Here is a 26,421-nt window from a genome sequence, read left to right as displayed (position 1 = left end):
CAGAGTCCTTTGCCTTTTCCATTCTACCCATCATCCATGTGACAAGAGAACTGAAATACTGGTGGCATCATTCATTAGAGTAAAATATGAGTGGGAAAAAAAAAACATTTTCTTTCTGAGGGCAACCCCCTCTTTAAAGCCCAGAAGTGTCCCACGTGGCTCTGAGGCCACATGACGATGGCTTTCGCTTCTCAAAATGAGACTAAATTACCCAAAAACTGTGAGTCATTTTAACCAGTTGGAACCAGCACTATCCCACTGAGGGCTGTGTAAATGATACAAATCTCTCAAAAGCGAGGCTTTTTTATGATGCTGAAACCTTATAGTCATGGCCTGGTGTGTTTTTGTGGCGCGTATCAGTATTTCTCATCCCTCAACAAGCATGAAGGATCATACAATTGCCCTGCTCACCACAAAACTAATTTTACAACTCTCAAAAACTGGGGATTTTCCATAAGAAGAGTTTGATCAAATTAAGTCAAAACCTCAAAGCCGGCAGCAACAGTGTTCTAATTTCTCCCTTCATCTTGTTCTTTTTCGGCTGGGTCAGTGACTCCGATTGAAGTGGAATTGGATCAGTGCCGCTCTAAAGGGTGACCCGTGCCCCTGTCAGTTGCTATGTGCAGGAGGAATGTGGTTTACCGGAAGGTGCTTTCCCTTTCAAACTTAATAAATAACACTCTCTGTCTTATTTTCTCTTATTAGGTCTACTATATTGTGTAATACAAACGTAAAGGTAGCGGCTGGTAGGGTGGCTGGACTCTCCCTTAGAGATAGGGTGAGAAGCACTGATCCAGCAGTCATCGTGTTGAGAGGAGCCAGATGAGGTGGCTCGGGCATCTGACAGAATGTCCCCCGGACGCCTCCCTGGGGAGGCGTTCAGGGTCTGTCTGACCGGTATGAGGTCTCTAGGAAATGCTGGAGAGACTCTGTCTCTCAACTGGTTTGCGAACGCCGCAGGATCCACAGGGAGTAGCAGGACGAAGTAGACAGTGAGAGAGAGATAACGTAACGTGACTATATGGGTGTTATTTCATGCCTAGAGGGCTAGAAGATTTTATTTAGATGGTCATAAATGTATGCTCTAAGACAAAAATATTAAATTCATGAATGAGAAATCCTAAAATAAACTACATTAACAAAAGTCATGTTGTCTTTAGGGCCACGCGGTGGACGAGTGGTTAGTGGGCATCTCTGTGTGTAGTTTGCATGTTCTCGTTTGTGGGACTCCGGTTTTCTCCCACATTCCAAAAACATGCTAGGTTAATTGGCGACTCCAAATTGTCCATAGGTATGAATGTGAGTGTGAATGGTTGTTTGTCTATATGTGCCCTGTGATTGGCTGGCCACCAGTCCAGGGTGTACGCCCAACGACAGCTGGGATTGGCTCCAGCACCCCTGCGACCCTTGTGAGGATAAGTGGTAGAAAATGAATGAATGGTATTACAACATAGTTTCGGTGGCTGCTGTGTTTTAGTTTACTAGTTAACAAATGACCATATGGTCAATTATTAGTCAGATTTATACATGAAGGTGTTATAGAATGACTTTTAGGCATTTCATTTATAAGGTTCCAATAATAAATAATAGTACAATGAAATTAAATCTGAGATTTTTGTACTACACACCAAATTTCTACACAGTCTCAGACACTACAGATGGACTTCCATAATTCAATTATGACCAAAATGTTGACCAAAAGTTTCATCTTTATAGCTGCCGGAGCAGAACATGCACACTGCAGCAGCTCCCCTAATGGAAGAATATGGAATCTAAAATCTGAACAGACAGGTCTTTCTTTCCCAGTGCATTCACGACAGAATGGTTAACTGTTGAAAATGAGCAATACGAATGTTCCATGGAAACGTAACTCGGTAGGACATCTTTAGGATGGGTGTGATATTTTATTTTTATTCTACTGAATGCACCATTACTACTGTATGAATAAACCATGCCCTGTAAAACTGAGGAAAACCTATTCATATGAAAGCAAGCCCAACTCCATAGGAAGCGTCTTGTGTGTGTCGTCACTTGCGTCCAAACGTTTACACTGCGAAGAATGTGTCACCTCCACATGCCACAATATCTAACTAGCAGAAGAAGGTAGTTTCCCACAGACACGGTGACCTAAGAGCAGTCAGGTAAATACGCTGGCTGACCTTGAGTAAACACAGCCAGCTATTTGGTGAAGGCTGGGCGGAAACACTCCTTATCTGTACAACCCCCCTGGAGGTGCTCTTTCTTTGTGTGATCAAACACTCCAATTGAATCTTTAGGGTTGATCAGTTAAAGCTGAAGTAATGGCAACCAAACCATCTTCTACATAGTGCGAGCCACCAAGCAACATTTTTTTCTCTTTCTGTGGACTCCACTCATCATATCTCGACCTTCTGCCCTCGACCATTTGTTAAACAAACTATCAGTGATGCATTTCTGGGAATGTAAAGGAGGCCTCACCTTACCCGGAGCCCCCCGCAGGAATGTGACAGTTAGAATGTTGGAAAAGTTGTGCCACGGTGAAGCACATCAAAAGACGATATGGACCATTAGGCATGTAAAACCCCAGGACTTGAACGGGGGGGTGGAGGGAGCCTTGATTGTTGCAAATGACAACTTTTAGAGGCTAATGTGAGCAAGTACTGGTCGATAGTCATCATATCAAATGCAAATAACCACATTTTGTTATAAATGGATCTATATCTAACCACTTTTCTCCAATAGTTTCTCTTCCCTGCAGTGTTTTTTTTACACCGTTCTGACACATAATAACTATCTTCAGGGAGTTAATCGATACTACTGATTAAGGTATTAAAGGCAGGCACAGAATGCTGTCTTTGAGCACCGCCGTATTGACCACTGGATTAAAGTACAGAGAATCAGATATATCATCACTCCAAGGATGACTGAGCCAAATCTACATCTAAATAACATGCATGTACCTTGCAGCACATGTGCTATACAAAGACAACAGAACGGAGCCTTGACAGCGTGTGTAAATGATGTCAGCCCGGAAACAAGATTACGCCTCCCAGAAAACACAATAAGCATGAAAGAAGAATGCAATGTCTGCGTAATTGTCAAAAGGAATTACAAAGCAGAGAGCAAGGCTGCGAGTATCGTGACAGACCGCCACCCTCCTACCGCCGCTGTCAAGCAGAATGAGGTTTAACCGTATTGATTCACCTTTTTTCCTTCTCCTTTCTTTGCGTACTGTATTTAGCAAATCAGTAGCAAGGGTAAGCACATTTGTTGCGCATCATTAAGCACATTACATTTCCTCTAATGCTCTGAGACTAATCTCCTTTCCTCCAATGTCACTGATAAGCCCCCCCCCCCCCAATCTCTTATCTTGTATCGCAACTCCTAAACAGAATCAAACATATCCCCTCTCATTAGGATATCAGAGTCATACCAAAGGCCATTTATCTCCTCTCAAACAGACCCAGCTAATTGAATCTAGAGTCCGATAGGCATCACACCAGTGTGTCAGTGGATTAGTATGGCTTGTCACCAAGGTAACCCCGGAGAAGAGGGAGGTCTGAAGTCGCTTCCGAAAGGATCCTGCAGACTGTCCTCGCTCAATGTCCTTCCTGAGGGCCGAGCGACCCGGCATCTCTCTCAATCTGTGTCAGGCAGGAAATGAGACCAGATGTACGACACGAGGGCTCGCCTTGTGGCTGGGCTGTTGGTGGCTTGTTTGTCTGACCTAATCAGGAAACTTTTAATTAGAAGGAAATAAAGAAAACTACACTATGGATTTGGAATGGAGATTCCAGTTGATGTATTTTAGGAAGAACTGACGCAAGAGGACTCATAGAGTGATCTTTAGATCTAGCTTTTCCGTTCTCATGAACTCAATCGTGTGTCAACTGCAGCTTCTCCCTGGAGCATCATAGTCCTCCTCCACATTTTTTTTAATCGCTTGTGAGATATTGTGCATGTTTAGAAGAACAATTGCAACGTGAACCTACACTGACTCTAGAGAATCCCAACTGGATTCCATGCAAGGAAGAACAGGCCCAGAGGGGGTTGAAGAAGATAAGGAGGTCTTAAAGGTGATTTGTAATCCTAAGGTTTACAACTAGGATACCTAATTATAACACACTCCATTTCATTTTTCACCATGTTTCACTGCATGCTCAGCTGAAACACGCATGCTGCAAGGGTTTTTAGTGATTTATTTTGGAACACTATCTACAATCAGATGCCGTCCTGGGCCTAAGGGTGCAGAACCTGTCATAACTGGGTGAGGTCCAACACAGGCAATCTGTAAAATACATGTCAGGGCCTCCAGAGGGGAACTGCTGTTACAGCCGAGAGGGGACTGTAGGTGAGGCAGGCGTGTGTGTGAGAGAAATGTTTGTTTGGTGGGGTGTTTTATGGTTTTTATCTTATCTTCTCTCAACCAATCCCCACCATCATGATTTGCTTCTCGCTGTTTAGCTGGAAGAGATGGGGCAGAGCTGGAGAGATAAACGGCAACGCTCAATGAATGGGGAGCTGTGTGCGCACAATGATAGGAGTTGTGTTTACATTCAATTGCCGTGCAGCCTTTTAATGGATTGCAGATTTTCACAATCCCTAACAGGTTTTCCAGACACTCAAAAATATCAATGGCAGCAGTGTTCAGTACCCGAGTCAGGGAACTTCAAGTCGAACCTCTGTCCCTAAGCATTGAGAGGAGAAGATGGCTCGGGAATCTGGTCAGGATACCTCCCAGACGCCTCCCTGGGGAGGTGTTCTGGGCATGTCAGACCAGTAGAAGGCCTGAGGACATGTTTGATAGACATGTCTCTCAACTGGCCTGGAAACGCCTCAGAGTCCGTCAGTAGGAACCGGATGAAGTAGCATGGGGGCAAAAGCCTAAGCAGGGAATCCCTCCTCGGGTTTCCCTACTTAGGCTTTTGCCCCCATGACCCCCATGACCTATATTTATTTATACCACATTCAACTTTCCAATTTAGTCATCCAATGAAATCTGGGTTGTTTGAAAACTTGACTGTGTCAAGCTGAATATAATACATCATGATCCTGATTTGATGTTTGACCTCAGCAACTTTCCGTGTGCCTCTCAAGAAGATCGTGGCAAAGAACTGCAAGGAACCTCTACGGATGCGGTGAACCGAGGCCACATCCTGGACCTGAGATGGGGAAATTGTACTTTAATTGCAGTCACCCCTGACAAAGGCGAGTGCTTTTATTTGTTTACTTTGGGTTGCCTTGTGGAGTGAAGGCACGCTGAGAGGCAATGCTACATGAGCTAATTGACGTCAAGGTCCATTTCAGAATAACTCTCAAAGGGGCTACTGAAGATACAAACTAGTCGAACGTATGAGGAGAGTGTGGTCCAAAAACACACACACGGGTTTGTTTGAAGCCTCCTGACAGGTCCAGATGCGTTGGTGACTATCGTAGGGCTTTGCAACGGCAGTGCAGGTGGGATGAGGAACCCAAGCTTTCCACTTGAGAGAACTTCAGAGGAGAAGGTTGAGAGGAGAATGTCAACATTGTCAGCCCGGTCTCAAAAGGGTTGCCTTTGAGGGTTGACACAATTCTTTGGAACACTCACTGACAATGACTCAAAGTGCCAGGTTTGTCTTTGAGGTGTATCTTATTTTGTCTACACACACACACACACACACACACACACACACACACATACACACACTCACTGTACAATCAATCTAAATGACACCGTAGAATATCTTATTTCGCTTGTTCGACACTATGCCTTTACCTTTGTGGCATATCTCCTTTCGGACACCTTGATGTCCTGGAGGCGTACGAGACTTGAACACATTCCACAGGTTGAGGCTGTCTTTGAACGACATTTCTCAGGACTCTTCTGAGAAACACACTGAACATCTTTTTTATAAGAGTTCCGCATGGAGTATAGAGGCTCATAAACTGTAAAGTTGCATCCCGGTGCAATCTCTGCAGCCTGTGCTGCACAACGATACACAATAACAAACACACACACACACACAGGAAGATGACAACTACAAATCATACAGCAGCCTCTTAAATTCTTCTCTTTTCAAGCCCACAGCCACACTTCTTTCCATTACTGAGTAATGAAAAAAGCTGCATTAATATGAGGCTATGGGGAAAAATCAAATAACATCAAATTATTATTAATTCAGCCAAGGACACTTTTTTTTTCAAGCAATCAAGCAGTCTGTCAGCAGTAAAGCAAAGTCGCTGTCTTCTCTTCATATCTTTTAGCCTTGGCAACATAATGCTGCTTTTAGACGCGTCCTCTATTTGCCAAAACGTTCAGACAAACGCCCTTTGACCTCCTACCTTGTGACCTCAAAACAGAGCTCCTGTAATCCCAAAGCCAAAGCCCGTAAACGTCCTGCAAGCTATCCAGACACCCAACATGAAATCAGGACACAGTAACAAGACCGCATTGATTTTGCCAACTCTTTATATCTTAATTGTCCTGTGGTGTTAAAACCATTTGAACAGGAGCAAAAGAAAACATTAACTGTAATGTTGGACTTGCTGCTTTCATGAAAAAGTGCTACTGCTCAGTTTCACTGAGGAAACTGTGCTGCGCCTGCCAGTTTTCCCTTCCTGTTTGGTGTTTACATATCAGGAATCGACACCCCATTTTGTCCAGTTTCTATTTTCGACAAAGTGCAGTCCACAACTTTATCCAGATGCATAGAATTAATTACAGAGCGGGGCTTGATTTTGAAGAGCAATCAGCAGGGGATGAAAGTAGAGTATATATAAAAAACCCAAAAGACATCTCACATAGTACTTATTGCTGCTTGTTCTCTTGTTACAACGTTCCGTGGTTCTGACTCACTCCCATAAATTATTAATATTGTACATAAAGAAAAATATACATAGTTACAAAGTTGTCCCTTTTCCTTTTCCAAATTCTTCTGAAGGAAATGTCTCAAAAAAAGGAGAGTGAAAGTGAAAAGTAGACATTAGGCAAAGTAAAATGTAAAATGTTCAAAACGGCAGGGGCCAACATCAAGAATTAAGATGGCGTTCTTGAACATTTGAAAGGATCATTTCCTTTTTTCATTCATTCATTTTCTACCGCTTATCCTCACAAGGGTCGCGGGGGTGCTGGAGCCTATCCCAGCTGTCTTCGGGTACACCCTGGACTGGTCGCGAGCCAATCACAGGGCACATATAGAAAAACAACCATTCACACTCACATTCATACCTATGGACAATTTGGAGTCGCCAATTAACCTAGCATGTTTTTGGAATGTGGGAGGAAACCGGAGTACCTGGAGAAAACCCACGCATGCTCAGGGAGAACATGCAAACTCCACGCACAGATAGCCGAGAGTGGAATCGAACTCGGGTCTCCGAGCTGTGTGTCCTGCACGCTAACCAGTCGCCCACCGTGCAGCCGGATCAGTTCCGATGAAACAGAAAGTGATAAGTGTCGCTCCCTCCCTTGTAAGGCCCCTGCCAGTGTGTTCTTGTATTTCCCTTTTTTATTACTGTATTTTATGTATCCTTCATGTGTTCTGTGTATGGTGTGGGTGTTCATTTAAGTTAATATATTCTCACAGGACCATATAGCGACCAAATTATTTCATACAAAAGGCAACTTTTTTGCTATTGCAATGGACAAAAAGTGAGTGATAACATCTCGAGAGTCTGTTCAAGCTGGTCCTGATGCAGGGTTACCATGGTAATGACAAAGAAGCTGTACATACAACAGCTGTGCTCTTCATTATTCAGCAATGAAACGGTTTCCAAGTAGGTGTGAAATGTGCCCCAGGCTGTGGAATGCTACAAATCCTTGGCACTATTGTGATAATACGTGCATGTAACTAGTACCGCTGTTAAAACAATACTTATTCCCACTCAGAATACAGATACAGGCAAACTTTCATCTCCAAGGCAGCTAATGTTATTGAAATCATGATTCATTTTTGTTATCCATGTTTTAACTTTCATTTTTGATGATACACATTGTTCCAGCAGCATGTATATACAACAAAGGATTTAGCAACATCTGCAGCACATACACTTAGACGTGTGAGAGTAAAACCAGCCCTCCGTCACGCTCTATCGCTCATCCTTTCAGCACTGCTTTACAATGCGGTTGCTCTTTGCTGTATATACGGCATACGTACATCCCAGTATTTCATAAGTGAATTTGTTTTTCTATTGGGAAATCTGACCTGAGCACCTATGGGGCGAACTGTTTATATTGTAAATAGATAAAGCGATACTGTATGATCTACTGTAAGTGTGTGTCCCCAAATATGGTGATGCTGACCTGTACAGGCTCACACTGCAAAGACCTAAGACACAAAGCAGAGGCTTCTCTAATAAATGGAGCACATTCAGAATGAGGCAAGCAAAAAGATGGAGTACAGCTCCCTGACAGAAAACGTGTGGAGTGTTTGCATGGTTGAACATTGGTGGAGCACAGAGTCACCAAGCAAGCCAAGCGGTGTAAACAAGTTGCAGCAAGCAAAGATGGAACTGCTGAGGTAGAAGATGATTCAAAACATGCAGCAGGGTTTTTTTTCCACCACCAAAAAGGAACAGATGGAGGCTTGCCACTTAATTGAATTCACCGAGAAGTATTGCGCTGAGGCAAAAAAAACCCCCCAAAAAACGGGCCTTAATTCCACGTGTCACTCAGCGTTAATAAATAGGTGCAAATATTTAAACAGATTTCCCCTAATTATACTCATCCTGACCTCTGGATGGGATACAGACTGTAGGCCCACCACTTGAAACAACCGCACGTTAATTCCTCACCTCAGTCATCCAAGTTAGCACACTCTTGCATGGACGCTCGCCGAACCTGCCGCCACTTCCAAGGCAAACATTTCTTTTATTAACCATCATGACTAATCGTCCAGACCATAATATTCCAATACTGTATGTGTCCTGCGACGACGACAGGCCGAGTGCCGTCTCATCTGGGAAGAATTAAGGACAGAGAAGGAAAATCCACAATTTTGTCACTTCTGCTTTTTCCTTTAGGGAAACACATTTAATGAGTAGCAAGTATTAGTATGGTTATTGGTATCTATACACAGTAATGGCCCTGTATCACCAACCCCTACTATGAATATTACCAAAAAAACACACTGGATGCGAAGCCTACATGAGTATTTACAGATGTGATGATGCAATACCAGTACAAGCAGTTCCCTGCATGACTTGCTGACTGGAATATAGCGATAGGGCAACAAATACTGTATATTTAAAACGATGTCTTTTGATTTATTGAGGACAATTTGCATAAGCTTTTGTCTGTACAGCCATTCTCAGAGATTGATGGCACAACATGAAGTTATTATGAAAACACACAAAGCATGAGGCCGTAAAGAATGCTGCGTTGATGGCACTGCGGAAACGACGCTATAAAAAGCCTGTACTGTACGCGCCGCAATGCCAAAGGCACCGAGCCCTTTATAAAATGGGGGTGAAATGACTTGGCATAATATGTAAACAAGTCTGCTATTAAAGTGTTGCTGCCAAGGCTCCTGAGCCAATTACTTCTCTGGAGAGGAGACCTGGGAAATTGAGGCTCACACGCCCACACATGCAGGCACACATATCTATCCATCACTTTCACAGTCTTATGTCTTTCTGTTAGGGTTTGCTCATGGACAGGACACAACATTGGGGGATATTCAACTGGTGGCCCGCAGGCCAAGCCTGGCACGTGGATCACACTGGCCCTATGGAGGAACTACTATTTTTACAGTGAATTCCTCAAAATAACATGCTGTGTCTTTAGGGAGATACTAAAAAACAGCAGATTTCTCCTGTTTTAGAAAGAGGATCTTCGACCAATAAAAATATAAATAATGTAAATATAAAGAGCAGACTGATTCTGTCACATAGAACATCTTTTTTGGAGCCTCATGGCACTCCTGTCATACAGAGGATCTCTGCCGAGTGTTTTTTTTTTTCCACTCATGTTTTTACAGTAGGCACCGGGCCCTTTATGAAACAATACAGAGCAGACTGATTCTGTCACAATAGCCAGGTTTACACCCAAATATTTCAATTCCATTCGGGTTATTTGTCCAAACGGAAAGAATCTAACCTTTGTATACACCTCATTCCGAAAGAAAAGTGCCAATCCGAATGAATATATAATGGGATTCACAGGGGTGGAATATTCCTTTCCACAATCCGATTGAGGTATCTTGTAAAGTTGTCAGGGTGCGTTCTTTCAGCGCATGCTCAGCTGTGACATAACACGCAGACGTCTCTCAGGTTTTGAAAATGGTGGCGAGCTGTCATCACTGGACTACAGCAGTAACTGTTACATTTGTTCACTTCCTGCTTTCCTAATATAGTTTAGGTTTTTTTTGTTTATTTAAAAAATATATATTTTTAATTTTTTGTCACGTACCGAAGTACGAGGTGATATGACCATACAATGACATAATGGGTACCATAGTAACTGTCAATGTAGTGCATCTTTGTAGCCTCATAGCACTCCTGTCATAAAGGATCTTTGCTTAGTGTTTTTAAACGCAGAAAAGCCCTTCTTAGCTAGTTTTTACACTAGTCACAAACAACAGCAGAGCACTCCTGGCTAATTTGTTTTTACAGTAGTGAAATATAAAGATCGCATTTCTGCAGCCTCCGAGTGCTCCTGTCATATAGGGAATCTTTGGTAATGTTTTTGCAGTGCGTGGGTACTAAAAACAGCAAAGTGCCCTATAAAGGATATTTAACTAATGTTTTGACAGTAGGTATATAAACACAGCAGAGTGCCGCTGTCACATAGAAGATCTTTGACGAGCGTTTCTCACTAAAGAACAACACAACGTTCCTGTCCTATAAAGGACCTTTATGTGAGTACTATAGAGTATACCTGAGCAATTGAATTTATGGAGTGATGCTTGTGATTGGCAGGTGAACCTCCTAGTGATCAGAACCCTACAGCCATGGTCAATATAGAGTCCATGTACCCTGGAATTGCTTGGACGGATTGGACTTAGGTGTGTGTACAGAAAATGTGGAATAACTGGAAGCAGGCCACTCACTTCCTTTTTGCATCTGTCAGAATTCAAGCAGACAAACTGAGGCATTTCATCTTTCCCACACTTCTAAAAAACACAGTCCAATGGTATCTCCCACTTTTCCTGCTCCTCCTCTTGTGGTCTGGGCTATTGTATAACACATGCACTACGTTGCTGCCTGTGCCAAAGGATTCTTACCCCCTAGACACTGTAACTCAAGCCTCCCACCAAAGACTAATGGACCTTGTCAAGCTCACGGAAATGAATATCCGCCGGCGTCCAACTCAAGACAAGCGAAGGAAGAAGAGGCAACGTTGGTTGCGTGGTTTTCATACTTTCATAAATCTACCCTGATTCAGCCTTTATGACTAGATGGCTGAATCAATGGTGTGGGGAGATTTTAATCAAATGTTGGCCAAAAAGGAAAAATGTGCTAGGTGAGTGGTGCTTATTTGAATTTATAGACCGGCAAATCACGGGGAGGAATTTTCGATTCACGGGGACTATGCTGTGTTACCTTAACAGTTATAGCTTTGATGTGGGAGTCATTACAATAAGATTTCACTCCCTTTCCAGTGGAGAGGACCGGTGCAGCATTACCAGAGAAACCAGGAATGTCGGAGGTCAAAAATGTACTAAAGCGTATAATTACAATAAGCTGCTGTTTGACGGAAACGATGTTGTTGGGAATTTTGGCAAAGTTCCCTATTAATCACCTGGCTCAAAGGGCACAGTCCCATCGGACCATCTTGGCGTGATTTTCAGAACCCCACCCACAGTCCACTTCCTTTCTTTCTGCTCTCAAGCACTTGTAACAATTGTTACCTACTGAGAATGATTTGGTTACTTACTGACGCTGACATCGACTATTACGATTTGTTGCCTCCCATGAGACTCACACTGTTCCTGCCCACCCTTCTGATTTCCTTTCCCCCTTCAGCCTCGGCCCCTAGCTAGCCTTATGGCAGGCTTACATTCAGCAGTTCCCACCAAGAGCCTGAAAGGAGGCAGCCAGATGCTGAGAGCGATTATGCTTTTAAACCTGAATGAGATGCCTGCATCTGCTTCCAATCCAGTGGCAAGTTAACGCCTACCAGTGGAGAAAGACCAAATGATTAAAGAAACAGCGTTTTTGCTACTACTTTCAAACATCAATCTTCAAGACTCTAAAATTGATTAGGATGCAAGGTCCATCAATGAAGGGAGGGTCTATAATCTGAAAGACCACGAGGTCCGTCAGGTCGAAGGACTTTGAGAAGTTGCATCATGTCATCCAAAAGATTCTTTTCTTTTTATTTCCCAGAGGACAGCTGACTTAAGTTGGACAAGGTTTGTCGTGTGAATCTTGGTGGATCCAACAAGGAACCTCTTGTGCTTACGTTTAGACTTTCTTCATGTTGCCAGTCATTTTTCCCAAAGATTCTGGACCACCACAAGCTAATATACGTGAAGTATTTTACAATACAGTGAGTAGATTTACACTTTGAATGGTATAAATGACTTGCAGACATCACTTTGGCATAAACGTGCGTGGAAGAATGGAATGAAACAAAACCTTGAATGAGAAGGCCAACAGGTTGAAAGAGAAAATGAAAGGAGCTCCAAAATACCTCAAAGGATGCATCAACAAAATACACGGCTCTTAAAAGCAAATGTGTGCTTTTATGTGGCAATAACAACAACGTCAGCCAGTAAATAAAGCCAAACTCCGAGTGGATCCTGTGAGAAAATGTGTTCTGGCCAAAACAGCAGAGCTGGGGAGGCCAATAAGGGAGCTCTAGAGAGAGTGTCAAGGACTGGCAGTTTACCAATGATAACAACGCTAACGCACTTTACGGGCAAGGTTAATATACCGGAAGTGTACAGTAAACAATATTTTTCTAAAGAAAACTGGTTTTGATAAAAAAAATATAAGGTCAGCCATAATTTATAATGGACTACAGATGCCATATTTACTATGTTATACAGTATATTTATGCTTGTGGTTATTTCCCCCAGCCACATAACTCCTGGTCGCACAGTCCAACAGAGTGAACTGACAATGTTCCACTCGCAAACTTACAACTCTTAACCACACACTGGGACATGGCTTGAAACCACCCAGGAAGGAGGAGGACCGGGATCAAATCCAATTATCCTCTTCCTAGACAATTTGAACAATTTGAACTGCTAATGAAGAGTGTTTCTATGACTGCAAATTAGCTCTTTTCAATGGGTGCTGTGCAACACGCAGTTTCATAGTCCGCAGTGCACACACATATGCAATTCCAGCATTCACAGCCATTTAATTCGTGCATGTGATTATTTTCTCTCCATAGAAAACACATTACATACTTTAAAGGGGACCTATTGTGCTCATTTATCGACCCTTTGTATGGAGTTGTGGTCTCCTATAGAGCAGAAACACACAATAACCCACACTGACAACTTTTTAGATTTTCCAGAATCTGCACCTATTTCAGCTGTATTTCCTTTGATTTATTCCACCCACGGTCCACCTCCAGGCATGCCCACTCCCGTTGTGATTGGTCACACGCCCAAAGTGCTTCCTAACTATCAACCATATAAGGAAGTCCGTCCCTCTGTGACATCACAAAGGGGCAGTTTTACCACGGCTTTTGAAACCGAGCGTTTAGGGCCATCTTTCAGGGCTCACTTCCAAATGCTCAAACCTCATTATCTGAAACTTGTTTAACATGAGAATACAACATTCTAACTACATTTATAGGTCAGAAAAGACGATGACTTCACATGTAATTTCATGTGACAGTTAGAAGGCATAAACGCATAAAAAATAAGACAACAAAAAGACAGGAACCAGAAAGTGGAAAATAATAAAAGTTCATATTTGTTGGTTGAGGGTAATGATGCATCTAAATATATTTTTTAAAAAAAGGTTCAGTTAAGCTCACTGTAAAATCTACTGCCAAGGGAGGGTGCGGAAACAAACCACCACCCGCTATTGCACCGCAGCAAGCTTTACATCCAACCATTTGCATGCGAGAGGGACTTTGTGTGCTCTTTATTGGTCAAAAACACCCAACAGTTAAATATAACCCCAGGAAGGAGGGCTGATTTATTTTTTTCACAATGAAACAAACACCTGAGAGTGTCTCTACTTGTAAATGTTTTACGGAGAAATTAAGTTGGGAGGTAGGAGGACATTTTGTCTGGAAATGTAAGCTTGTTTCCAGAGGGTAAGAAGTGCAAATGTTTACAATCCTGGTGCAGATTTCCTCTGAGGAAGTATTCCCCTTCTAGGGACGAGATAAATGTAATTTTTGGAGCATAGAAATGAAGCACCAAACCCGTAATGTAGCTAAACATGGCTTAGAATCAACATTTTATTCACTTGGGAAGGAAATTCCTTGAAAACAACCACTTAAGTCACTTTTGCTGTTGTTTTTCTTAACTGGTTTGTGGTGAACAATTTTCTGCTGTTTTATTACCAGAAGGATATTTAGTGCTCTAAATTGATGTCTTCTTTTTGCTGCAGGAAACCCCTTCCGAAGTGCAAAGAAACACAGGAATTGCCTTGATGGTTGGTGACCTACTACCACTGCGGTGTTAAGCAGTGAGTCAATACCACAGCCAAGGCCCTGGCTTGATTCAAAACATCAGCAACCATTCTTCATGCATACCTACAAACCACACACACACACTCGGAAGCACAAGGCGCGAGGCCATGTAAGCATGTGTTACGGCAGGCTCGGTCTGCAGTGGCATTCTTCATGGTTCAACACAATGTACTGATAGATTAGAAACAGGATAGACCGGAGCAGGCGAAAAGAGGGGGGGAAAGGTGAGTGATTCATTCAGCAGGGAAGAGTTGACAGCTGGACAGACAGAACTGGGCCAGGTGTGTGTTTAAGTCCCTCCTTCCTGCTCTCATTGGAACTAGATCACAAAGGAAACGATTGACAGCGGAAGAGGATCAAGAGGTAGAAGAGGTGTGTGGAAAAATACGACAAATTGGGTGTACAGGTAAAGGTCAAAGGGAAAAAAAGGCAGCAAGTGGAATAAAGTAAGCCTCCTGTTTGCTGAGAACAAAAAAGTTGGAAAGGAATGCTGGCGATTGGAAAAAAGAGAAAGACAGTGACGGGAGACAGAGTGGAAAAGTAATGGAGAGTAAAGAGTGAAGAGGATGCTAAGAAAACAGAACAGAGGCTGCTGACAGACAGAGACAAATGGAGGGAGTCATTTTACTCTGCTGATTACCAATGTTAAATAAGAAGGTAGTGACCGTAAATTGAATTTGTGGTGCCACCGATGTGTTGTGCTGAAAATGCCTGAATAAATCAAATTGTAATTGTTTAATCGTGACATAAAAGGCATAAAAGACTTATGGGAAAATAGTTGTAATAGCTCGCCACGTCCTTGCAATTTTTTTGATTGCAGACATGTTTTTCAACCAATCTTGGTATCATTTTACTCACATGTGCTTATCAATGCCCTGAAGGTGTGCCTAAACACCCGAAAATTACAGTGGGTGTTTCGCAGAGCGTATTGACAAAAGTTGTGATAAACTTCACATCAATCCATCTTATGGTCTTTAATAATAGCGCCACCTTGTGGTATTCATTCATTCATATTCTACCGCTTTTCCTCACCAGGGTTGCGGGGGGGGGGGCTGGAGCCTATCCCAGCTGTCTTCGGGGTACACCCTGGACTGGTCACCAGCCAATCACAGGGCACATATAGACAAACAACCATTCATACCGATGGACAATTTGGAGTCGCCAATTAACCCAGCATGTTTTTGGAGAAAACCCACGCATGCACGGGGAGAACATGCAAACTCCACACAGAGATGGCCGAGGGTGGAATTGAACTCGGGTCTCCTAGCTGTGAGGCCTGTGTCCTAACCAACCATGTGGTGTATTTCTCAGAAAAATAATAACACAGCCAACAAACTGGGGGTGCAGCTTTTGCCACATTTTGACCATTTTTTGTGCAGCAGTTCAAGAGAAGCAAAGAGAAGGTTGATTTATTTGAATAGAACTAAAATGGCGATAGACGGCATCTATCTGTTTTTTCCTTGTGTGGCATTAAACAATACATATGTACATATACAGTATATGTGCGTGCCATAGTGTCATATCAGATGTAGCATGCCAGCGAGGAGCCTTTCTTCCATACGCACTTTCCTGCATCCAATCAGTGTCAGCTCTTCCCAGGCCACAAACATCAGAGAGAAACCTCAAAATATGACGAGACAATAACAGGCCAGCGGGAGGTTCCCCCTCTCTTTAATCTCAGTTATTTATTGAATTATGGAGCCTCGGGCTACAAAAACACGTGCAAGGTGGTGGAAGCCTCACTGATGGCAAAACCCCAGCTGGCCTCCGTGTCCTTAATGAAGGCACTTTTAACCACATCAATCACCCTGATAAACAAAATTGCACCATTGAGGATTTTTTTTTTCCTAGAAATGCTCAAGAGCGCTTCTCACAAGCACGTATGGCAGCCTCGTTTTTTGTCTTAATTTGGCAGGGTATTTCTCAGCGGTGTGGCTCTACTCTAAACAACTCTGTGTGTTCTTACTCCAAAAGTTAAACACCAAGGTCCCCAGACAGTGGGTGGAAATGAAATACAGTGTTTAAGACGATGATGGGGGGAGTGAAAGCACTGGAAAGGATAATATTGTGTCAAATATTTTTCCTTTTCAAAGTGGGGGTGACGCATGTGGGGGTTTACATGCTCTTACAAAACTATTTGAATGGCAATGTTTTTACTGATAAGATAATGATATTCTAAATGTAACGTAAACATTGTATATATTCTTGGCCGACAGTAAATTTGCATTTTTTGCATAAAAATGTTGCAGTAACACGCAGCACACTGCCAACGACTGGCTTTTATTTCCAGTTTAAATTGAACAGGCACAATAATAACATAATAACAATAATAATCATCATAATCATAATAACACAGCCTGTGTTATTTATCTTGTGGCCGTACTTACTCCTCCTAAAACATCACTTCCTGCCCACACTGTCTTCAAGACATTTATTGAGACACAAAGGAGCACAAGTCGGCCGCACGGTGGACGAGTGGTTAGCATGTGGGAAGACTATGTGGCTACTCTAAATTATCCATAGGTATGAATGTGAGTGAATGTTCGTCTATATGTGCCCTCACCACTCACCTGAAGACAGCTGGTATAGGCTCCAGCATACCAGCGACTCCAGTAAGGATAGGCAGCATAGAAAATAGATGGATGGATGAATGGAGGGCCATGAGTCTTATTTATGTCTTATTTTTCTGATTATATCTACTAAATTGGATAACATGAGTGATTATAGGGGTGTTATTTCATTTCTAGTGGGCTCTAATAATGGTAAAAAACTTACTGTATGTAGAAGTTTGTCCTACTTTGTGGATATTCACTCATCGCAGTCGTGCCTGCAACTAACCTGGACAGCGATAAATGAGGGATTACTTCATCGCTGTGGTGGAAAATATTACAGCCAAGTGATGTGGGATGGACTTACTTGTTCACAAGTTACTTCAGACTATGGTTTGATTATCACGCTGACAATGTTTTAGCGTGTCATTTGAAAATACAACCGCTTGTGAGCATTTACTCCTCCTGCATGATTTCTCTTCCAGATGCAGCTTCCAACACAGCGAGTCAGACCACCCATGACATATTAAGTTCCCATCCTGCCCACCCATTCCTTCTGCTGGAGCAAGCTGGCCCCCTCTGGCTGCCTCTGTTATTTCAGCGGTGTCAGAGCCACTAAAAAAGAAAGGCGGGGGGGGGGGGGGGGGGGTCGACCTAACCGTGCCAGAAAGACAGTATGCTTTCACTATTGGCAGAGTGGACTCACAATAAATCTATCACGGCTTGTGTTTTTTATACAATAATTTGCTCTTATAACTACTGTTCTAAATGTCTTCACACTACCCACACACATAAATTAAACACTTCTCAAAAACACCCAATGGCATATGCATACATTTAAAGTGCTCCAAAGGGGCTAATAAATGCACATCGGATGGTGTAATTCATTTTCAGGACATTGCTTGAACAAATACTAGATTTGGCTGACTATATGATTTATGATTTGGGCTATATGAACGGCTAATTGCATGCCTGCAGAGGATAAATAAGACAAAATCATGGACTCTCTGCAGAATACATGCAGCTGTGAGTCTGTTTTATAGGTTACCATATATGAAAGTCATATTTCATGGGCAAAAAGCTCCAGACTTTCACAAGAGTACACAAGACATGGAAAGAGGCCATGAGGGATGTTTATACAGTATATGACCCGCTCTGTCATATTCACAGTTTGACCTGCATTCTAGCCACAAATCTACATGAGGCGCTAAGCAAATAAATACAAAAAAAAAAAACCCAAGGCTTTGATTATGACCTTGTGGACACGAGATAATCAACAGGAAGTTCCTAAGTGAGTGGGTGAGTGTGTCTGTCACATCCACTTCCGACGCACGCTTGCACACTCACATTCAGGATAACATTGATTGTTAACATAAATAGAAACCCTTGGGTCATGTATGCAACAGATAAAGGCGCACCCACTTGTTCGCTTGCTGTACCTCAAGAAAGAAAATGTACATTAACGAGTGATTAAATACCTACGTTCATTTTGACAGTTTTGACCACTTCATGCACAAGATCATGCTCTATCAGTGCCGGTGGCACTGACACTCCATTAAAGCCCAGTCAAGTCAGATACGCTCTTCATTCCAGCTCGTCATCGCACAGCGCCAGAGGCTAAAGACTAATTTGAACTGTCAGGGGAGAGAATACAACAGGAGGAGCCGACGTCGCCTCTTGTTCTCGTCTCCATCACACAAAGGCGCGGAGATAGGAGTTTCTGACAGGCAAAATCATACATGGATTAACGTGGGGAGGCTTCTAGAGATTGCAGGTGGTGTACAAAACTAACAACACTCTCGTTTCGCCTGAAACGGGCCTGATAATTCCATTAATCCAGCGTGATTCCAATCATTGTTGATGATGGTGATATTGTTGGATTTCACTACTTAGCAACTACCAGCAGATAAATCAGGCCCGATTAGTTTAGCTGCCTAAACGGCCTGCAGATGAAACCAAAACAGGAAGTAAGAATACATTCTTGATTTCACTGCTGGGTATTTCATGACAGAATCGTGAAGGTTTTGCTGTCAAAACCAGCAGGTAAATCAGGCCCTACTAGTTAGCTGCCGGAACGGCCTGCAGATGAAACCAAAACAGGAAGTAAGAATACATTCTTGATTTCACTGCTGGGTATTTCGTGACAGAATCGTGAAGGTTTTGCTGTCAAAACCAGCAGATAAATCAGGCCTGACTATTTAGCTTCCTAAACGGCCTGCAGATGAAACCAAAACAGGAATAAGAATACGTACTTGACTTCACTGCTGTGTATTTCGTGACAGAATCGTAAAGGTTTTGCTGTCAATCAGCACATATGGATTGTATAATCTTGCCAAGATTACCTGTGAGTCATACCCCCCCCCCAAAAAAAATTATCATCCTGACAGTATAATTACGGCCTTTTCATTATATCAGACAAGCTAATAGCACCTTGCATCATTTCAGTACGCTCTTCCTTTTGGAGACAAATGTATGACATTTCTACAACCTTATCTGTCAAATGCATGAATCCAAACACAGAAGACATTTGGAATATGAGAAAGGATTTGATGCCAGCTTTGCACATCTTAGGAACAACTTCCTTCGATTCCTGAAAGACAACATCGGATGTGCGGACCTCTGCAAACATCATCACACTCAAGAACTGTTCTTACTCTTATCTGCTTTGCAGAACCATGGTGTTCAACACTGGAAACAATGACAGAGGTTTGTCTTCCTTGAATGCCTTCACAGGGCTAAGTTCCTTAGTGATTGTGATGATGATGATGTGATGCTGTAGCTTTAGGGTGTTGTAGTGTTTGGTACACATCTTTACGAGACTGACAAGTGTATATCTGTAAAATCTGAGGAAGCTTGGTTCAAGGAGACGAGCTTCCATCAAGGAAAATGTCTTGTAGGGGAATGGAGAGGACTTGGCAACTGCAATTTGCCGTAAGTCATCAATCATTTGCCTTATGAATATAAAACTGTTAGGATATCTATATTGCATTTATGCTAACATGTATTCCAAAGCATTTTCAGCACAAATGTCATTTAAAGTTAAGTAAAAAAAAATTGAGACACCCCATAAACCAAAGGAAATACATCCCGGTGTCAATCAAGTCAACCGACTCTGCTAACAAGTTTGCAAGTTACGTTGCTTTTCAACAGCAGGTTAATGATGAAGCTCTCGTCAACCCCCCCCCGCCCTCTCACACAGGCCCCGCAGGCTCAGACTCAGTCCCGGACACGCTGTGAGGATTTAGAGTCAGCCAGCAGAGCGCTGACCCGCGCTTTGATGTCTCCGGCCCACGTTTCCTCCCGGTCACGAGGAAATCTTTGTTCGCTACGGAACGTCTTAAAGCCGTGGAAAAGAATCCAGAATGCAAAGCACTGTCAGAAGAAGAGGAGAACAGCTCGAGCCTAACGGCAATGACTCGGTCAGCGCTCTGACAGCTCGTGACGAGGTGCTGCTGAAAGTAGTTGGCGGGGAATTTTGAAAATGACCCCGCCCCCAGCTGCCGGAGCATGAGAAATCAAACAATAGACCTGCATGGAAGGAAACAATCGGCATAGTCTGAGATGTTGATCTCTACGGGTTTGACATTATTAGGTCAAAAGGAGAGACAAGGTGTACATGTTCTTAAGATAGCACAAAACAGCTAACTTCCTTGGAAGTGATTCTATGCCACTCGAAAGAATGACTAAACACATCAGCAATCATCTATTTCCTGCAAACGACAGAAACTGATAGAGCATCAGGATGAGGTAATCCCTTACTCATGGCTCATGGTGGCAAACATCCCTCCCTAGTGCACATGAGTCACCTCCATGCACCTGCTCAACCAAACATGGGAAACTCTGGTCTGACAATCCCACCACTAGATGATGTGACTACTAACCTTGCAGATCCTGCTCTCCTCCGTTTCAGTCTTAGACTTTCCTTCTGTTGTTCTTGTCGGCTGGTACTCAGACTTGACCGACAGCTGGCAGGAAAGCATCGGGACACCCTCACTTGCCTTGAGCTCCTGCTGCCTGGCCATGAAGCCCTGAGAGGTGTTGGTCGCCCGAAGGCTGCTGGGGATGGGGAGAGCGGTGTGCACTGGCTTCACCGTAGAGGGTTGCCTAAGTTTGGAGGCTACGCCAACTACCGGCATGGTACTTTCCCCTGGTTTACAAAATGATTACAAAAGAGCTGGACACACGGGTCCGTGACAGGGCATTGAAAATGACTTCTATCGATGTCTTGGATGCAATAAAAACTAAAAGGAAAAAAAAAGGAAAAAAGAGCAGTTGCCTCTCAAACTGAGAGGAGAGCAACTGCGCTCATTCTGTTGCCTACAGCAAGCAGGACATACAGAAACTGAGAAGCCTACTCCTTCCTCCAACTCACTACCTCCTCCTCCTTCTCCTCCCACAGGCAACACTACTCCCTCCCCTTCTTTCCCTTTCTCACTCACTCACTCTCACTGTCAGCAGCACACCGCAAAGTCGGCCAGAGTAGTTCAAGGGGACATGAACTCCTCAAGCGGAGAATCAGCAATCGGCAAAACTATGATTAAGGAGAGCTTACAGAGTGTGTTTGCATGTGTGTGTCTTCCTCAACACAACTGACAATGCACTTTCCGCTCTGGAACCGTCTTGGAAATACAATTGTAATGCTGTTGAGTGATTAATTAATTCCAGTTAAAGGGAGTGTATGAAAGCTGTGATAGAAGAGTTGTAGCTCAAATGAAAGGAAAGTATACAAAACTCTAGTGCAGGGGTGCTCATTAAGTCGATCGCGATCTACCGGTCGATCGCGGAGGTGGTACTAGTCGATCGCGGCGTGACATCCTGACAAATATCGGCGTGACAAATATCATCCTAGCATCAATGCCGTCACTTGATTGATATACAGGGCAGCCATTCAGATGACAACTGAATGTTGCCCTTCGGGTGACCAATCAAATCAAACAACGTCTCTAAGTGCAGCAGAACTTACGATGTCAGCCTATCATCCATCCCTGTTACTTGATTGACATACAGGACAACCAGTCAGATGACAACTGAATTTTGACCTTTAGGTCACCGCTCATGCGTAAACAACGATGCAAAGTGCTAAGCTAGTCGGCGAATTGCGAGATTTCAAGCCCTCGCTAAAGTTTATGGTCACTAAAATGAGTGAAGGAGCTGGACCAAGTAAAAAGGCAAAAACATATCACATCCATACGGAATGGGAGGTGGACTTTTTTTTCACAATGTCTTTTTCGAAGTGCGTTTGCCTGGCTAACCTGGCTATCAGCAGCTACTGTCCGGACTATGCATCCCTGGCTGATTCAATTCAGTGCAAGTCATCAAAGTAAACTCAGGTAATTACAAAAAATGTTAATAGTTAATTATGTGTGTTTTGCAATATTGGCTCATTTGGTTATGTAAGGTACATCAACATACATTGTACGTACAAATAATCCTCAATACATTTGAAAATAAATAGATGTTTTGCATTTTTGTAGTGGGTAGATCATTTTGACTCGGTCATTTTAAAGGTAGCTCGCATGCTGAAAAAGTGTGAGCACCCCTGCTCTAGTGGTTTGGTCTAGAGACAGTTCCACTGAAAAAAAGAAAGGCAGCAGAACTGGAGGTAGCAGAGATGAGGATGCTGAGGTTCTCATTGGGAGTGACTAGGATGGATAGGATCAGGAACGAGTACATCAGAGGGACATTACATGTTAGAGGCCTTGGAGATAAAGTCAGAGAGGCCAGACTGAGATGGTTCAGGCATATTAGAGCTGCCAGGTAGGAGGTGTAGAGGAAGACCAAAGAGAAGATGATGAAAGCTGTTCCACCAGTTGCCTTAATGGAGCTAACATTTAAACATACTACAAGTGTTACATCCCTTATCTTCCTACTTTGAGTGTGTAAGCCGGACAAACTAACACATGTGCTACTTATGTTTGTTGTCAGCTAATGATAGCAATTTGACCAAGTTTAGCGACTAAAGTTAGCTTCATTTAATGTGTGGCCTATCATAACACCCACATGAATGTAATTGGCCCAAGACAGATATCTATGTCAATACCAACAGCCATGAGTGACAGCCAGCTAGTTAGTTATACTACTACTGGTAACTATTATTTTTAAGGTTCTAGTTTCACAATATATATTAAAAAAACTTGAAAAACAACCTTTATCAGGACATTGCAAAAATTGTTTACTTATCCCGATTCAGTTTTTGGATGGAATGTGTCACTCATAAGCCTTGTGATGATGATGGTAGCAGCAGTTTTGGAAAGGAAGTCTTTCTCCCAAGCTTGTTTAAACTTGTGTTGGACAAACTGTCATCTCCAGCTGACAAAAGTGGTGTCTTTGGAACTTTGGAACTAACACGCATGTTAAGGCAAACGTTGATATTATGAGGAGTCAGTTAAGTATGAAATAATAATTTTTACCCTCTGCTGCATCCTAGGCACTTTCACATTGCCATCACGAGTCTTTGACAGGCAATGGTCTCAATATAGACCAGGAGTAGCACCAGCTTCAACATGTTTCCAATCATGCACCAGGGGCTATCATGACAGGCCTAAAACAACAGGATAGCACGTAATGAGTGGCAGGCGTCCAACTCTTGACTGCGTCTGCCTGCAGAGCTGCAGGGGCTGGAGCTTTACTTGACGAGCATCCAACCTCTCAGGAGCGTCTGGAAACCCGTCTTTGATGAGGTCCTATCTCACAGGGGTCGCTGAGACAGGTTTCCGCCAAGATGACAGGAAAACTACCCACATTCACAGCAGTTGCAGGGAAATGTATGTCAGTGCTGAGGGCAGTCCAGATAGCTGCATGATCAAGGAGCCAGTTTGGTAACATAGCGCTGGTTGTTCCTACTTAATAATAGAGACCAGCTCCAAAGTCAATACACGCACAGCAGATCGCAAATTTTCTTCTATCTACACAAACCATGAAAGGAGAGTCAGCACCTTTGTGTTTGGCTGCCACGGCTGACTATTTTATACGCCACAGCCGACTGTGCTATATTTTAAATGTTGAGAGAAGTGAGTGGATTATTAATATATATATAAAAGCATATGTAAAAAAGACCCATTTTATGTAATCATATCAATGAAACTGCCATAAATCTCATTATAAGGGTGGAATAATCAAACTAATAAAAAATAGCTTTTGACGTTATAACAGTAACACAGTATGTGTCCGTATGTTAGTTTTTTCAGTCTGTTTTGAGAAAAGAGGCCCTGAAATGGTTCAGGTTGAAGTTCCAGATTTTCTTATTATTATAAACAAAAACCCTCCATTCTCACGGACATAATACCACCTCTGACCCGCCCGAAGCTAGATGAGACTGCTCTGTGTGTACGTGTGCATGTTCACCACTTAACAGAGAACAACTTTGTAAAAACAGGCTTCGCTACACATCTTTATGACTAACCTAATCAATCAACTAATGAACGATCCGTCAGTCAGCTTCAGACTTTCTGTGAAGTAGGATTCCTTCTTTATAAATTGAATATTTAGCATGAAAAAACTTGTGTACGACATTCTAAATACAGCTTTTAACAATATTAAAGCTCTCTAGATATGAAACAGCACCCCTATAGTTACCTTTTTACACTCCTATTACCCAAAGTCACTGAAAATAAGACATAAAACCCAGCTAGCAGTGGCTAATGTAACATTACGGACACCTAGTGACCAGAGTCGATTATTACATCAATGTAATTACATCTGAAATGTATTTTCATACATTTAGTGATTTAGTCATTTTTAGGCTTGAAAATACATAACAAAAACCAAAAAATATGTACCATTGCTTATGGATACATTTTGTCATCAATCACAAAAGAGCGATAGTTTTGAATATATTTAGAAAAACCATGAAAGTGAAAGCACAAAGTGGCGAGGGATGACAATAATATAATACATTTAAGGTAGACCTTGATGTATAGTTCCTTTAAATTTGAGTAAATATCTGTGTTATGTTTCAGTGTTCTTTGGAAAACTAAACGATGGACAATTTTCCAGCCAGTCAAGAACACCTCCCTATTTGTTCCACACACGGATGCGGTTGTTATACTGCACTAGCTGGTGTGTGTAAGTGCAAATGAAAGATACTGCCCAGGGTCACATGACTTCTGCACCAAGGGCTGTGAAAACAAACACTCCGGGGTGCTGGAGATAAGAGGGGGTCAAACACCTTCCACCCTCCCATCACGTACGCACAATCACACCCAGCGCTTCAACACATCCCCCATGGGACAAGACATAGATAGACATCCACCTGGTGCTGTCAGCAGTCTGAATGCTATCAGTCAAGCGCACGTCGGACAACGTGGAAAAGAAAACAAACACACACTTGCCACCTCGCATAGGACAAAGTGGTGGTCGAACACGGGCATGTGCCACCATATATCAAGCGTGATGCCCCCCCCCGAGGAGATAAACCTCCACTTTCAACGACTCTTGCCTCTTATTTGGGATTCACACATACATTCCTGCTCCCCAGTCAACCCTCGGTTTCTCCACGGTAAGCCGCCCGCACACTAAACACTCCTCCAAGCAGCAGAGTTGGAGCGTAACAGCAAGGTCCGACACATTAAAAGACATCTCTTATGAATCAATACATACATAGTAGTAAAAAGTAGTAGTTTCAGCTTTGTGTCAAATAGTACAACTAATCGTTTTACACAAATGATGGCAAAAAATGTATTAACAATTACCTGTTTGTTATCCATGAGATCGGCCGATCTCCTTCATGCATCGGAATCGGCAGCAAAAAACCCCGAAGAGAGCACCCTACTAAAAAGTACACCTGGAAAATATCAACCTAACATTTATCCCAAATAGAAAAATGGCCATTTTAAAACATGCAAAACAGTCACATTACATATCAACTCAAACCAGGTATGACTGTACTATAAATATTATATAAGCCAATACATTTTGTTTATTTTATAGTCAAATTTACAATTTTAACTTTAATTCACACAATATAATTTACACATTTTTTTTTGTAAGTAATCATCCTTGGCAATGTTCTGTTGAAGGCTATGTTTCATGTTGTTGTTTTTTTTCCAGAATCGCCTTTATTGTCATTGCATTGCTGTCAAGGCAGGACGTGGGAAGGAGGACCCAAAGGCAGAATTGGCAGGCACGACACGAGGTAAGGTTCTACACGCGGGTGAGGGTCGGTACACAGGAAGTCAGTCCAATAAGGCAAAGGTATCCAAGAGCGGCAGGCAGAAGGAGAGGTCGAAAGGCAGGCAAGGGTCGAAAACCAGGCGAGGAGATCACAAGGAATGCTAGGACGAGACATGAGAGTACAACGAACTTGCACCA

At 42.7% G+C, this 26,421-nt stretch overlaps 1 protein-coding gene across 5 annotated transcripts in view; it reads right to left on the bottom strand.

Annotated features, from left to right (window-relative positions):
• Nucleotides 1–21,522, bottom strand: part of nav3 (neuron navigator 3) — a 126,987-nt gene extending 105,465 nt beyond the window's left edge. For 4 of the 5 annotated variants that reach the window (XM_058077401.1, XM_058077403.1, XM_058077404.1 and 1 more), the window contains exon 1: nucleotides 20,994–21,522. In XM_058077401.1, coding sequence (XP_057933384.1) covers nucleotides 20,994–21,248 — 255 coding nt within the window. In that variant the 5' untranslated portion in view covers nucleotides 21,249–21,522. The remainder of the gene's footprint in view (nucleotides 1–20,993) is intronic. The other variant, XM_058077406.1, reaches the window with a different exon arrangement.
• Between the last annotated feature and the right edge of the window lie 4,899 nt (nucleotides 21,523–26,421).

This window comes from Doryrhamphus excisus, chromosome 7 (genome assembly GCF_030265055.1).
Source record: "Doryrhamphus excisus isolate RoL2022-K1 chromosome 7, RoL_Dexc_1.0, whole genome shotgun sequence".
Lineage (NCBI taxonomy): Eukaryota > Metazoa > Chordata > Actinopteri > Syngnathiformes > Syngnathidae > Doryrhamphus > Doryrhamphus excisus.
This window is presented reverse-complemented; position numbering and strand designations above follow the sequence as displayed.